Below are 14323 nucleotides of genomic sequence, written 5' to 3' on the forward strand. Positions count from 1 at the left end.
AACCAAGGGGCTGTGTGAAGGGGGAAAAGTCTCTCATGTCAGGGTCTACTTTGTGTTTCCTGGTCCGTGAGGGCTAAGAAACTTCAACATAACGTATGAAACCATAATTACCTACAGAAGCTAATGCTCATTTTCCTAAAGACATCTCAAACAAGGATGCTCCAGTCAACAAATGAACTAGCTCTGCTTACTCAGGCCCGGAATGCTTGTGACCTTGAATGTGATCTTACCAGCACTCCTTTCTCATCATCACACACAATGCTCCTTGTCTCACTGACTCAAAATTTCCTTTACAAAAGAAAATTACTTTAGATAAATAAGCAAACCAGCTTATAGGTCTTTTACTTACTTTTAAACTTTAATTCTTAAGGTATTGCTTTTTATTTTGGTTTTTCGAGGTAGGGTTCTAACTCTAGCCCAGGCTGACCTGGGATTCAGTATCGACTCTCAGGGTGGCCTCAAACTCATGGCAATCCTCCTACCTCTGCCTCCCGAGTGCTGGGATTAAAGGCATGTACCACCATGGCCAGCAATTGCTTAATCTTTAAACTTCGTTGTAAATTATATCCTTTCAACAATATCATGTTACATATAGCCACTACAAAAGACACCTAAATTCAGCAGTAATTTGAGAAGTGCACATTCATGTCTTGTGTGTTTAAGGTCCTGTTTCTAACTGCCCCCTCTCTCCCTAAGCATGTGTTAAATCTATGTCAAAACATTTTCTTTTTCTTTTCTTTTCTTTTTCTTTGTTGTTGTTTTTTCAAGGTAGGGTCTCACTGTAGCCCAGGCTGACCTGGAGTTCACTATGCAGTCCCAGGGTGGCCTTGAACTCACAGCAATCCTCGTATCTAGGCCTCCTGAGTGCTGGGATTAAAGGTGTGAGCCACCCTGCCTGGTTTGTAACACTACTCACAATAGTTAAGTTGTGGAACCAACCTAGATGTCCAACAACAGAGGAATGAGGAATGGATAAAGAATGTGTGGTTCATACACACAATGGGATTTACTTATTTATTATTTTTAGCCATAAAGAAGAATCAAGCGTGTTATTTGTAGGAAAATGGATGCAACTAGAGAGAACCATATCAAGCGAATTAAGTCAGTCTCAGAAACAACTGTCTAGGGAACAAAAGGACTTGTGGGGGCTGGAGAGATGGCTTAGCATTTAAGTGCTTGCCTGTGAAGCCTAAGGACCCCGGTTCAAGGCTCGATTCCCCAGAACCCACATCAGCCAGATGCACAAGGGGGCGCACACATCTGGAGTTCGTTTGCAGTGGTCGGAGACCCTGGCGTGCCCACTCTTTCTCTCTGTCTGTCGCTCTCAAATAATAAAATAAAATTAAAAAAAGAAAGGACTCATGGGAGATGAGAGGAATAGTAAGGGAAGGCAATGGGGGATAAGTTCAAAGTAAACATGCAGGCATGAAATGGCTTCATGTATCCCAGCATGATAAAATAAAAAGGGATACTTCCAGTAACAAAACTAATACATGAACAAAGAAAGTCAACTGCACATTAGGATGCAGCAAGATGGCGTCAACCTTTATGAAGGAAACCGGCAGGCCTTATCAAAACAAAACAAGGCCAGTACAAGAAAATAAAATTGGACACTACAAGCCTTATAATTAGCCACCCAGCCCAAATGAGCCAACGGATGCAATAGTGGCATGTCTGTCATGGTGGAAACCAACTGCCCTCCAATTGGACTGGAGGCCCACTCTATGAGGGGAAACACATTCCTGATACTGAAAACTCAAAAGAGGGGTAGTCATGAGCCCTAGGGGTGTAACATCTGCTGATGTCTGGAAAAATGTATATACTATGATTATCAAATTGCCCAGTAAGCACTTCTCTTAATATTTATACCCTTATATTAATGCTACTCTCACTTTGGGTAGAGAATCTTCTCTTTTCAGATGGCAGTAACCTTGGGATGACTCAGAAGGTATTATAGTGTTGGAAAGAAGTAACTGGAGTACTGAGTAACATCCTGATCACACCTTCCAAGGCTCAGGGTCTAATGCAGAAGAGGTGGCAGAAAGAATGTAAGAGCCAAAGGAATGGTAGGACTCCTTACAACTTGCTCCCTCCAGACACAAAACGGCCTGGATATCCATGACCTCACCGTGCCTGACACTACCTACACATGACCATCATAAGAGGAGGAAAAGATCATGACATCAAAATAAAAGAGAGACTGATTGAGATGGGGAGGGGATATGATGGAGAATGGAATTTCAAAGGGGAAAGTGAGGGAAGGTATTACCATGGGATACTTTTAATAATCATGGAAAATGTTAATAAAAATTGAGAAAAAAAAGAACAAAACTTATAAAACAGGGACTGTGGAGATGACTCAGTGTTTAAAAGCATCAGTTTACAAAGCCTGCCAATACTATCTGGATCCTCCCTAGCACCCACATAAAGATGGGTGTAGGGCTGGAGAGATGGCTTAGCAGTTAAGGCTCTTGCCTATAAAGCCTAAGGACCCAGGTTCAACTCCCCAGATGTAAGCCAGATGCACGTGATGGTGCACATGTCTGGAGTTCATCATGCGGCTAGAGGCTCTGGCTCTGGCATGCCTATTCCTTCTGTGTATATTTCTCTCTGTCAAATAAATAAGTAAAAATAAATTTTTTTAAAAAAATGGGTGCAAAGTCACCTAAGTGTGTGATCCCAAGGCCTTGTGACAATGGGAGCAAGGCAAGGATAATTCAAAGCTCCCAGACCAGTAAGTCTGTCATTCCTTTGCAGCAGCAAGAGACCCTGTCTCAAAAGAAGACAGACACCTACCTCTACATTGTCATCTGACCTCCACAGCATGGTACGGCATGCAGACATGCAAACACACATATGCAAATAAATTTTTAAAAATTATAAAACAAGCCAGGCGTGGTGGCACACACCTTTTATCCCAGCACTCGGGAGGCAGAGGTAGGAGAATTGCCATGAGTTTGAGGCCACCCTGAGACTCCATAGTGAATTCCAGGTCAGCCTGGGCTACAGCGAGACCCTACCTCAAAAAAAAAAAAACAAAAAAAAAATATGAAACAGTCTCTCACGTTATAAACAACGATGCCAAATGATGTGATTAACTCTGTAAGGTTGGAGGTCGCCTTTAACTCACCAGGATGGGCTCCACCAGCTGCCCCTGTGGCATGACAGAACGGTTCACCTTAGCGATGCGCTCCAGGGTGGACAGGGCGGCCTCAGTGTTCCCAGTGGAGACGTTGAACCGAGCTGATTCAGGAATAAACTGTGCGCAGAGTATAAAGAACAGGAGAGTGTCACGGGCTGTGACCCCCAAAGTACCATGTTACTGTTTTCTACACTACATGGTCTGAGTTTTCCTAGAACGGAAAAGAGTGAGACAGGCATGGAGGCCCACAGCATAGCGGCCATTCTTTTTGTTCATTTGTTTTCATCTTTTGGTTTTTCGAGGTAGGGTCTCACTCTAGCCCAGGCTGACCTGGAATTCACTCTAGTCTCACGGTGACCTGGAACTCACAGTGATCCTCCTACCTCTGCCTCCCAGAGTGCTGGGATTAAAGGCGTGCGCCACCGTGCCCAGCCATAACGGGCACTCTGAGAAATTCAAAGCTGACTTGGGAATTTGCCTTTAGGGAGAGAATGTAGAAAAGATGGTACACTGGACTAATACCAAAGGATGAACCTTAGATGCTTGAATTTAGCTTGAATTTGTGAAGCACATCAATTATACAATTATAGGGTTGGTGTTCTTGGTTCTTCAAAAGAACTGGTATATAGCAAACCCAGGGCATGCATGATCCTAAGCCCGACAGCATCCAATGGTGGGATGTAGTTGGCTAAGAAAATAATGAAGCCCAGCGTGGTGGCACTCACCTTTAATCCCCACACCCAGGAGGCAGAGACAGGAGGATTTCCATGAGTTCAAGGCCATCCTGAGACTAACAGTGAATTCCAGGTCAGCCTGGGCTAGAGTGAGACCCTATCTCAAAAAACAAAACCAGGGCTGGAGAGATGGCTTAGCGGTTAAGCGCTTGCCTGTGAAGCCTAAGGACCCCGGTTCGAGGCTTGGTGCCCCAGGTCCCACGTTAGCCAGATGCACAAGGGGGCACACGCGTCTGGAGTTCGTTTGCAGAGGCTGGAAGCCCTGGCACGCCCATTCTCTCTCTCTCCTTCTATCTGTCTTTCTCTCTGTGTCTGTCGCTCTCAAATAAATAAATAAATAAATAAATAAATAAATAAATAAATAAAACAAAGAGAAAGAAAGGAAAAAAGAAAAGAGTGGGAGTCTTACTGTACATGGACAGGGGCAGACGATCTTCTCACAGAAAGCCTTAGGCCCAACTGGCCACCAGACTATCTGACAGGGTCTTGGCATGACTCTTTTTGACATAGTTCCAAGGATTGAACCCAGGGCCTTGTACATACTAGGCAAATGTTAGAACATGGAACCACATTCCCAGTGCCCTGGTGTGGTTCTAAGCAACAGTTCACTGAAACGGAGACACTGACCATCTGAGCTTGTCCAGAAGAGACAGGGGCGGGGTCCTGGGACCAGCTGCTGTGGGAGGTGTGACAGTCACGATTTCCCCTAATGCAGAGGAGCAAAGACTTAGGGGGCATTTACTCTTTAAATATATTTTTAATATTTTATTTTTTATATATTTGACAGAAAGAGGGAGAAAGAGAGAATGGGCATGCCATGTCCTCCAGCCACTGCAAACGAACTCCAGATACGTGTGCCCCTTGTGCATCTGGCTAACATGGGTCCTGGGGAATCAAACCTCGGTCCTCTGGATTTACAGGCAAATACCTTAACGCTGAGCCATCCCTCCAGCCCCTCTTTAAATATTTTGGAAGATAACTGATGAGAAGATAGACCTCTAGCTTTCCAAAGAGAAACAGTGAAATCCACTTTCATTATCACAAAGATCTTCCTTAAGATGGACAGATTGCAGAAATCTATGGGTAGCCTCAGGCCAAAAGCTGGGGGTATTCTGACAGAAACTTGAGAGAGAGTACCTGAACTGGGCTGAGGCTTTGAAGAAGTGACCACTTGGGACCCTTGTGGGTTCGGAAGTCCTTTGACCTCCCAGGGCAGAGGGCACAAAAGGAAACAGTGCATTTCTGCTCAGTGGCTAATCCTGTCTTTGAACAGAGAGCAGGGATCTATTGAAACCTAAGCAGGAAGTTGATGCTGAGAATCAGGTACATTTTGTTGTTGTTGTTTCGAGGTAGGGTCTCACTCTGGCCCAGACTGACCTGGAATTCACTATGTAGTCTCAGGGTGGCCTCAAACTCACGGCGATCCTAACTACCTCTGCCTCCTGAGTGCTGGGACCAAAGGCGTGCGCCACCAAGCCCAGCTAGGATGCTGATTCTGCTGCAGGTGAATGGGAGAGAAGGAGGACAAAATGGCAAGTCTGCCAGGGCCCGGGAGCGCGTGAAAGATGTGCACTGAGGGTGGGCATGGGTGGGGGGTCAGCACCCTCAGTCTGCTCATGAGGACAAATTTCCAGGAACAGATCCTAATGTACATGAGGGAGAGGAGCTGGTTGGCTGTCTGGAAGATAGTTGAGGCAAAGAGATCAGTGGTCCAGCAGGGCGAGGGAAGCATTCCAGGCAGCCTGAGAAGCGTGTCACCTTGAAGGCCATGACGAGGACAATGCCAGGGATGGAGGCAATGCGGATGAGCCAACGCCACCCGATGGTGGGGATGACCACAGACGCCAGGCTGATGATGAGCAGGGAGCCAGCAAGCCAGAAAACCTGGGAAAAGAGACCCGAAAACGATCTGCTCGATCCGCCCCGCCTCACCTGTCATTTGGCATTGCGCAAGGGCCAGGTGACATTTCTGAGGAGTAACAAGCCAGATTTTATCCCCAGCACTAGCTTTACTGACACAGAGGGCTGGGTGACTCAGGTCACTCCACTGTGGGTCAGTTTGTTTTCTTAAAGAGAGACTCAGCAACATAACAAAAGTTATTATTATTATTTTTTTCAAGGTAGGGTCTCACTCTACCCAGGTTGATGTGGAATTCACTATGTAGTCCCAGGGTGGCCTTGAACTCATGATGATCCTCCTACCTCTGCCTCCTGAGTGCTGGGATTAAAGGCATACACAACCACACTTAGTCTGAATTTTTGTTTTTAATCCAGTATCCTTGTGATACTTCGATGTGGATTTGTTTTTTCTTGAACTGATAATATGATCACTGGGTTGTAACATAAATCCCAGTGCTTGTGAGGCAGAGGCAAGAGGGTTGCTGTGAGTTGGAGGTCAGCCTGGGCTATGTAGTGTGTTCCAGGTCAGCCTGGATTAGTGTGAAACTCCACCTCAAAAAAAAAAAAAAAAAGATGCCAAGATGATAGTACACACCTTTAATCCCAGCACTTGGAAGGCTGAGGTAGGAGGCTCACTGTGAGTTCAAGTCCAACTTGAGACTACATAGTGAATTCCAGGTCAGCCTGGGCTAGAGTGAGACCCTACCTCAAAAAAAAAAGTGGGGAAAAACTTAGGAAATACCAGATGTCAACCTCTAGCCTCTACATGCCCACACATGCACCCACACCCACATACATACAACAAACATGCATACACACAATCATGCATACCACGCATACATAAATAAAAAAATAAGGGAAATATTTTTAAAAGATACGATTAGGGCTGGAGAGATGGCTTAGTGGTTAAGTGCTTGCCTATGAAGCCTAAGGACTGGGTTTGAGGCTCAATTCTCCAGGACCCATGTTAGCTAGATGCACAAAGTGGGGCATGCATCTGGAGGCCCTGGCACACCCATTCTCTCTCTCTACCCCCCTCTCTGTCTGTCACTCTCAAATAAATAAACAAAAATATTTTTAGAAAAGATAAGAAGCCGGGCGTGGTGGCACAAGCCTTTAATCCCAGCACTCGGGAGGCAGAGGTAGGAGGATCGCTGTAAGTTCAAGGCCACCCTGAGACTCTATAGTGAATTCCATGTCAGCCTGGGCTAGAGTGAGACCCTACCTTGAAAAACCAAAAAAAAAAAAAAAAAAAAGAAAAGATAAGATTATTTCGGGAAGTGACAGAGCTACAAAGAAAGTAGAAAAAGGTGGGGTGTGGTGGCGCACGCCTTTAATCCCAGCACTCAAGGTAGAGGCAGAGGTAGGAGGACTTCCATGAGTTCAAGGCCAGCCTGAGACTACATAGTGAATTCCAGGTCTGCCTGGACTAGAGCAAGACCCTACTGCAAAAAAAAAAAAAAAAAAAAAAAAAACAAAAAAACAAAGAAAGAAAGAAAGAAAGTAGAAAAATGTGGAGTGACTTGGGTGACATAGGACAAGTTTTCTGAGGAGGCAACAGATAAGGCTACGGCAAGTAACCGGTGATGTGTCATTGGACTGATATCATTTGTAAAGTGGCAAAAGGTTTTGGTTTAAACTGATGCATTTGGTACAGAGTTTTGTTTGTTTTAGTTTTTTGTAAATTTTTTTATGAGCGAGAGAAAGAATCGGCACATCAGGGCCTCCGCTGTTGCACTTGAACTCCAAACGCATGCGCCATCTCGTGAGCATGTACGACCTCATGCACTTTGTCACCCCTGTGTGTCTGGCTTATGTGGGGCCCAGAAAGTCAAACATGGGTCCTTAGGCTTCGCAAGCAAGCGCCTTAGCCACTAAGCCATCTCTCTAGCCCTGTTTGTTTGCTTTTAGAGGCACAGTCTCACTCTACCCCAGGCCTACCTCTGCCTCCCAAGTGCTAGGATTAAAGGTGTCCACCACCACACCCAGCTTGGCACAGATTTTTTGAGGTAAAGGTGACAAGGCTTACTGCTGGCAACTTGGATTGGGGTTGTATCAATGGGGGGAAACCGCAGCGTTTGGTAATGGAGTGGCGTGCAGGGAAGGGGGTGACAGAGGTCCACTGTGGTTTCTGGGTTAAAGCTCAGGTGACCTGGGGGATACTGTTTGCTATGACCTGAGAATGGAAACATGGAAATATGAGGTCTCAGGGGACGATGGCGATATAAATGCTATTTTTGAGGGTTTGTTTGTTTTTTTGTTTGAGGTAGGTTCTCGTTGTAGCCTAGGCTGAGATGGAATTCAATATGTAGTCTCAGGGTGGCCTCAAACTCGCGGTGATCCTCCTACCTCTGCCTCTCAAATGGTGGGATTAAAGGCACGCGCCACCACGCCTGGCCCAAGATAGAAGTTCTCGGAAGGCCACAGTTGAAGATTCTTCAGAGACATTCTAGTGACTCTTAGGTAACTGACCACCTGGGTTTGAAGTTCGAGAAGGCGTTCTTGGTTGTTGATACAGGTGCTTGGGTGTGGAAAGAGGAAAACATGAGAACAAACAGCTAGCCAGATCAACAGGGTCCAAACATAAGGAGTTCACCCATGCTTCCTGCCAACTGTGTTCAGAAAACACTCAAGAGCAAATATGTCTGCACTGGCCACATACAGCCTTGCCATCAGTCCCTGAACTATGTAATAGACCAACGGTATACCTACAAAGCATGTATTAGAGTGTCATGTGCAAATAATTTACCATACGCAGGATGTTGTGTGTTGGCTATATGCAAATATTATGGCATGTTCTGTGGGACTTGAGCCTCCGTGGTCTTGCTATCTCTGGGATCATTTTTTTAATTTTATTCTTAAAATATTTTGTTTTTATTTATATATTTGAGAGAGAATAAAAGAAGGAAAGAAAGAGAAAAAGGAAGGGAGAGAGAGAGACAGAGAGGCAAAATGGGTGCTCCAGGGCCTCCAGCCATTGGGGAATTGAACCTGGGTCCTTTTGGCTAGTGCAAATGAACTCCAGACACATGCAACATTTTGTGCATTTGGCTTACGTAGGACCTGGGAATCAAACCTAGGTCCTTTGGCTTTGCAGGAAAATGTCTTAACCACTAATCTATTTCTCCAGCCCTTATTTTTTTAAATAAATTATTTATTTATTTTATTTGAGAGAGAGAGAGAGAGAAAGGGCACATCAGGACCTTCAGCCACTGCAAATGAACTCCAAAGGCACATGCCACCTTATGCATCTGGCTTATATGGGTCCTAGGGAATCTTGAGTTATCTTAGCCCCCTCAATAGCCACTTATTACTCACCTCTGTGTTTACCCTAATAGCCTTGTGACTATTAGATAAAATCTATTTGGAATATACAAACTCACCAGTAATTTCAACCAACTCAAAGACTAAGAATGTCATCAGACAATACCTGCGGCCTATGACAAGATTTCACTGCTTTGGTGAAATCCACCTACCTGGTGTTTTCACCAGTGTATTTGAAAAGTGTCTCAATTTATGATTTTATTTTGTTCTGTTACTATAAAAAACTTTATCACACCATTTTTACCTTGAAACATGATATTTGGAACTACCTGAATCCTTGTTCTTAGGACGTGGTCATTCATAAATTTGGCTCCAGAATAAACTATTCCTTATTCCTTTTGAGGGGAGAGCTGTGTTTTTTTTTCCTCAACAGGTAGAAGCCTCCTTTTCTGGAGTTAGGAGAGTAAGCCCCTCTGAGATGACTTCCTGGGCGCCCCTCATTCCAGGGACTCCACCCACTGGAATAGTGCCAGGGTATTGAGCAAGACGCTTCCATGTTCCACATGCTGCTATTAGAAGTCTTAGACTCAGCAAATCTTGGAACTGGACCTCTGCCTTCAAGAATTCTCCATGACTTTTTACTTTTATTTATTATTTATGAGAGAGAGAGAAATATAATGGGCACCCCAGGGCCTCCAGCCGCGGCAAACAAGCTCCAGATGCATGTGCCACCATGGGACCTTAGGCTTCACAGGCAAGTGCCTTAACCATTAAGCCATCTCTCCAGGCCTCTCTCCATGCTTTTCAGCTGGTGTCAAATAACAGGCAGCGTACTACACCCAAATCAATCACCAGGCCAGAAGAAAAGCCATTTGCATTTATCTTATCGGATGAAGTGGGGAGAATTCCCACTTTACCTTACCTGAGACAAGGGTAGCATGTAGCCTCGAAATTTTGTTGGCAAAAATTCAGTCATTATGATTAATCTACACAGGAAAGGGGAAAACACAACGATTTTATTTTGTTACTATAATGATCATAATTTTTCACTGGCATAAAGAATACTCTTTTACTCCGACAGCTATGTTAAACCCACCATCACTTGGGAACATGAGCCTTGTCTCTGAGAAGATTTGCAAAGTGTTACCCCAAGCCTGATTCCCTTGGCTAAAACAAACCTGAGAAATTAAAATACACCCCAGAGAAGGGAAATACGTTTTTGTTTTTTTTTTTTTCCAAGGTAGGGTCTCGCTCTAGCCCAAGCTGACCTGGAATTCACTACGTAGTTTCAGGGTGGCCTCGAACTCACAGCAATCCTCCTACCTCTGCCTTCCAAGTGCTGGGATTAAAGGCGTGCACCACCGTGCCTGGCTGGTAAGTACTTTTTTTCCCTCAACTAATGAAAATCAAAGTACAAGTTTCTAATTAACTACATATTGATTCTGTAAATGAAAGAATAAATGGTATCTGATCACATCACTTTTGTAACTTGCTTCTCTTTTGTTCTCATTAACCAGTATTTTTTTTATGCAAGAGAGAGAGAGAAAGATTGAGAGAATTGGCACTCCAGGGCCCCCAGCCCCTTGGGCACTTGCATCACATTGTGTGTCTGGTTTATGTGGGACCTGGAGAGTCAAAGCAAGCACCTTAACCACTAAGCCATCACTCCAGCCCAGGACTGGGATTTTAAACATATTTATTGCATTATTTCCTGAGGGAGGGATTAAAGTTCTCTCAGCTTCTATTCCTTTAGGTTCTAAAAGCTCAGAGAGATTTTTGTTGGTGGTCGTGGTTTGTTTGTTTTTCAGGGTAGGGTCTCACTCTCACGCAGGCTGACCTGGAATTCACTATGTAGCCTCAGGTTGGCCTTGAACTCAAGGGGATCCATCCTCCTACCTCTGCCTCCTGCATGCTGGGATTAAAGGTGTGCGTGCCAGGGAAGAATAATTCTTTCTCCCACATTTAAGCAGGGATTAGGTGCTTAGACTTCTCCTAATTTAGCTTGAGGAGAACTTGCTGGAAAGCACGCAGGAGCAGAGGGGCTCTGTGAATTTCAAGAAGGTTGTGCCGATCAAGAACTTTGGGCATAGCAACTTTCACATCCCACACACTAAGACCGACCCTGAACATTTACCCAAGGTCAGGAAACAAGGAGGCTTTAAGCCTGTTTCAATATTTCTCACCCTACTTTGCCATTCTTTCCCGGCATGGTCTTAAACTACAGGGGCAGTAGCATATTAGCACAGGTTTTCCTCAACGTTGCAGGTGCTTATGTCCAAAGTGAACTCTTCCAGCAAATTCAAGGAATTAATACAAGGAGGGAGAGATGGTTTAGCAGTTAATGAGCTTGCCTGTGAAGCCTACAGACCCATGTTTGACTCTCCAGACCCCACGTAAGCCAGACGCACAAAAGGTGAGGCAAGTGCAAGGTGGCACATGCCCACTAGGTGGCGCAAGTGTCTGGAGTTTGATTGAAGTGGCTGAGGCCCTGGCACACCAATTCTCTCTCTCTCTCTAAAAAAATAAAAGAAATTCTAAAAAAAGAAATTGATACATTATGTTTAGGTTGACTTTATTTTCTTTCTCTTTCTTCTTCTTTTTTTTTTGCAGGAGGGGACATTAGGTGTTGGAGGTGAAACCCTGACCTCTGCACATGCTCAGCAAGCACTTTTCCACCGAGCTACGTGTCAATCTTGGATTGACTTGTCATTTACCTACCTAGCATTGCACTGTGTGTGTGTGTGTGTGTGTGTGTGTGTGTGTGTGTGTGTGTGTAAGCGCAAATACACACACCCATGCTCACAATGCAGAGGCCTCCTCTATCACTCCTTAAGAGGGAGTCTCTCATTGAACTTGGTTGCTTTTCCTGGTCAGACTGGCTGACCAGAGAGCTCCAGTGATACTCCTTTCTCCCCCTTCCCTCAGTAATGGTGTTACAGGCATGCATGGCCATACCTGGCTTTTTACATAGATGCTGGGGATTGAACTCGGGTCCTGATGCTTGAACATCAAATGCTCTTATCCACTGAGTCAACTCCCCAGCCCTCCAACATGGGCCTTTTTGTTTGTTTGTTTGTTTTTCGAGGTAGGGTCTCACTCTAGCCCAGGCTGATCTGGCATTCACTATATAGTCTCAGGGTGGCCTCAAACTCAAGGAGATCTTTCTACCTCTGCCTTCTGAGTACTGGGATTAAAGATGTGCACCACACAACTCCTGGCTAAAAGAAAAAAAAAAATTCTTGTTTTTGAGGTAGGGTCTTGCTTTAGCCCAGACTGACCTTGAATTAGTCTAGGCTGGCCTCAAACTCATAGTGATTCTCCTACCTCAGCCTCCCAAGTGCTAGGATTAAAAGTGTGCACCACCACACCCAGCTACATAGTGCTTTTTATTAGTATTTTTATTAGTATAACGGTATCGTGGTCTAAAAAAATGTTGATCAGGGCCAGGCGTGGTGGCGCATGCCTTTAATCTCAGCACTTGGGAGGCAGAGGTAGGAGTATCACCATATGTTTGAGGCTACCCTGAGACTACATTGTGAAGTCCAGGTCAGCATGGGCTACAGTGAGACTCTACCTCGAAAAAAAAAAAAAGTTGATCCGCTTTTAGAGCAAAAAATATGTAGAATATAGAATAATAATATAGAATAAATATAATAGAATAAGCACTGTGGATGTTTGAATTAGAAGTCCCCCATAAACTCATCTGTTTTGAATGGTTGGTCCCCAGCTGGTGGCAATTGGGGAGGTGAAGCCTTGCTGGAGGAGGTGTGTTGTTGGGGGCGGGCTCAGGGTAGTATGAAGAGTTCCCCCTCGCCAGAATTCAGCTCACTATCCTGCTGCTGTGGTCCACCTGACACTGGCAAGATGATATCAAGCCTCTCTGCCCTACCATCTTTCCCTTGCTATCATAGAGCTTCCCCTTGAGACAGAAAGCCAAAATAAACAACTTCCCTGCAATAAATAAGCTGCCTTTAGCTGGGTGCTTTACCCCAGCAACAAGAAGCTAACCGCAACAAGCACTCACTACTTGCTTAAAAACAGAATAGGGGGCTAGAGAGATGGCTTAGTGGTTAAGGTGTTTGCCTGAGAATCCTAAGGACCCTTGTTCAACTCTCCAGATCCCACCTTAGCCAGACACACAAAGGTAAGGCAAGCGCAAGGTTGCACACACCCACTAGGTGGAGCAAGCGTCTGGAGTTTGATTGCAGTGGCTGAGGCCCTGGTGCACCAATTCTTGCCCTCTTTCTCTCTCTCTCTGTCTCACTCTCTCTAAAATAAAAATTAAAGAAAAACAGGCTGGAAAGATGGCTTAGTGGTTAAGGAGCCTGCCTGCAAAGCCAAAGCCTAGATTTAATTTCCCAGTACCCACATAAGCCAGATGCATAAGGTGGTGCATGTGTCTGGAGTTTGTTTATAGTGGCCAGAGGCCCTGGTGTGCCCATTCTCTCTCTCTCTCTCTCTCTCTCTCTCCCTCTTTCCCTATCTCAAATAAATAATAAATAAATATTTTTTTAAAAAAGCAAAAACTCAAAAGTCCTTAGCACAAGTGAAGTTGATGATGTTATCAGTCCATTACGCTGTGTATATGTGTATGCACGCACGTGCATGAGCATCCATATTTCTCAACCAAGGAATCTCTAAGGCAAGTCTTTACCCTTGTGCATGGCCAGACACTCCACAACCCACCATGGTCCGCAGAAAGACAAACCAGATGTACGAGGGAGAGAAAGAGGTCAGCAAGGAGAAGTAGGCTCCCCACAGGAACGAGATTAGCAAAATCTGAAGCAACAAAAGAGAAGTTGTTAGTGGGACCTGTCTCAGGGGAGGGGAGGGGTCTACCTTCAGAAGTAAAATGCTTCCTCTGTCCGGATGACACCCTCTGTGAGGTGGGACACTGCCATAGCTCACTGCTCTCTCACAGTCTTCCTCAACACAACCCGGGATATTCTTTTATCTGAAAGCCGGGGACACTTTTTCTAAAGTGCCTGAGTGTGGGGCTGGAGAAATGGCTTAGCAGTGAAGGCGCTTGCCTGCAAAGCCTAAGGACCCAGGTTCAATTCTCCAGTAGCCACTTAAGCCAGATGTATAAGGTGGCACATGCATCTGGAGTTCATTTGCAGTGGCTAGAGGCCCTGGCACACCCATTCTTTTTCTATCTGCCTCTTTCTCTCTCTCTCTCTCTCTCTCTCTCTCTCTCTCTCTCTCTCTAATAAATAAATAAATAAAAATATTTAAGAAAAACAAAGTGGGCTAGAGAGATTGCTTAGAGGTTAAGGTATTTGCC

General features: G+C 44.9%; 1 protein-coding gene across 2 annotated transcripts in view; it reads right to left on the reverse strand.

Annotated features, from left to right (window-relative positions):
- The window catches only part of Svopl (SVOP like), a 75659-nt gene that overhangs the window by 29233 nt on the left and 32103 nt on the right, over positions 1 to 14323 (reverse strand). Inside the window, exons 6-9 of one of the 2 annotated variants that reach the window (XM_045160920.1) lie at positions 13694 to 13818; positions 9962 to 10025; positions 5635 to 5760; positions 3131 to 3259 (exon numbers count right to left, since the gene is read on the reverse strand). In XM_045160920.1, the coding sequence (XP_045016855.1) occupies positions 3131 to 3259; positions 5635 to 5760; positions 9962 to 10025; positions 13694 to 13818 (444 nt within the window). The remainder of the gene's footprint in view (positions 1 to 3130; positions 3260 to 5634; positions 5761 to 9961; positions 10026 to 13693; positions 13819 to 14323) is intronic. The other variant, XM_045160919.1, reaches the window with a different exon arrangement.

Source organism: Jaculus jaculus, chromosome 10 (genome assembly GCF_020740685.1).
Source record: "Jaculus jaculus isolate mJacJac1 chromosome 10, mJacJac1.mat.Y.cur, whole genome shotgun sequence".
Classification (NCBI taxonomy): Eukaryota; Metazoa; Chordata; class Mammalia; order Rodentia; family Dipodidae; genus Jaculus; species Jaculus jaculus.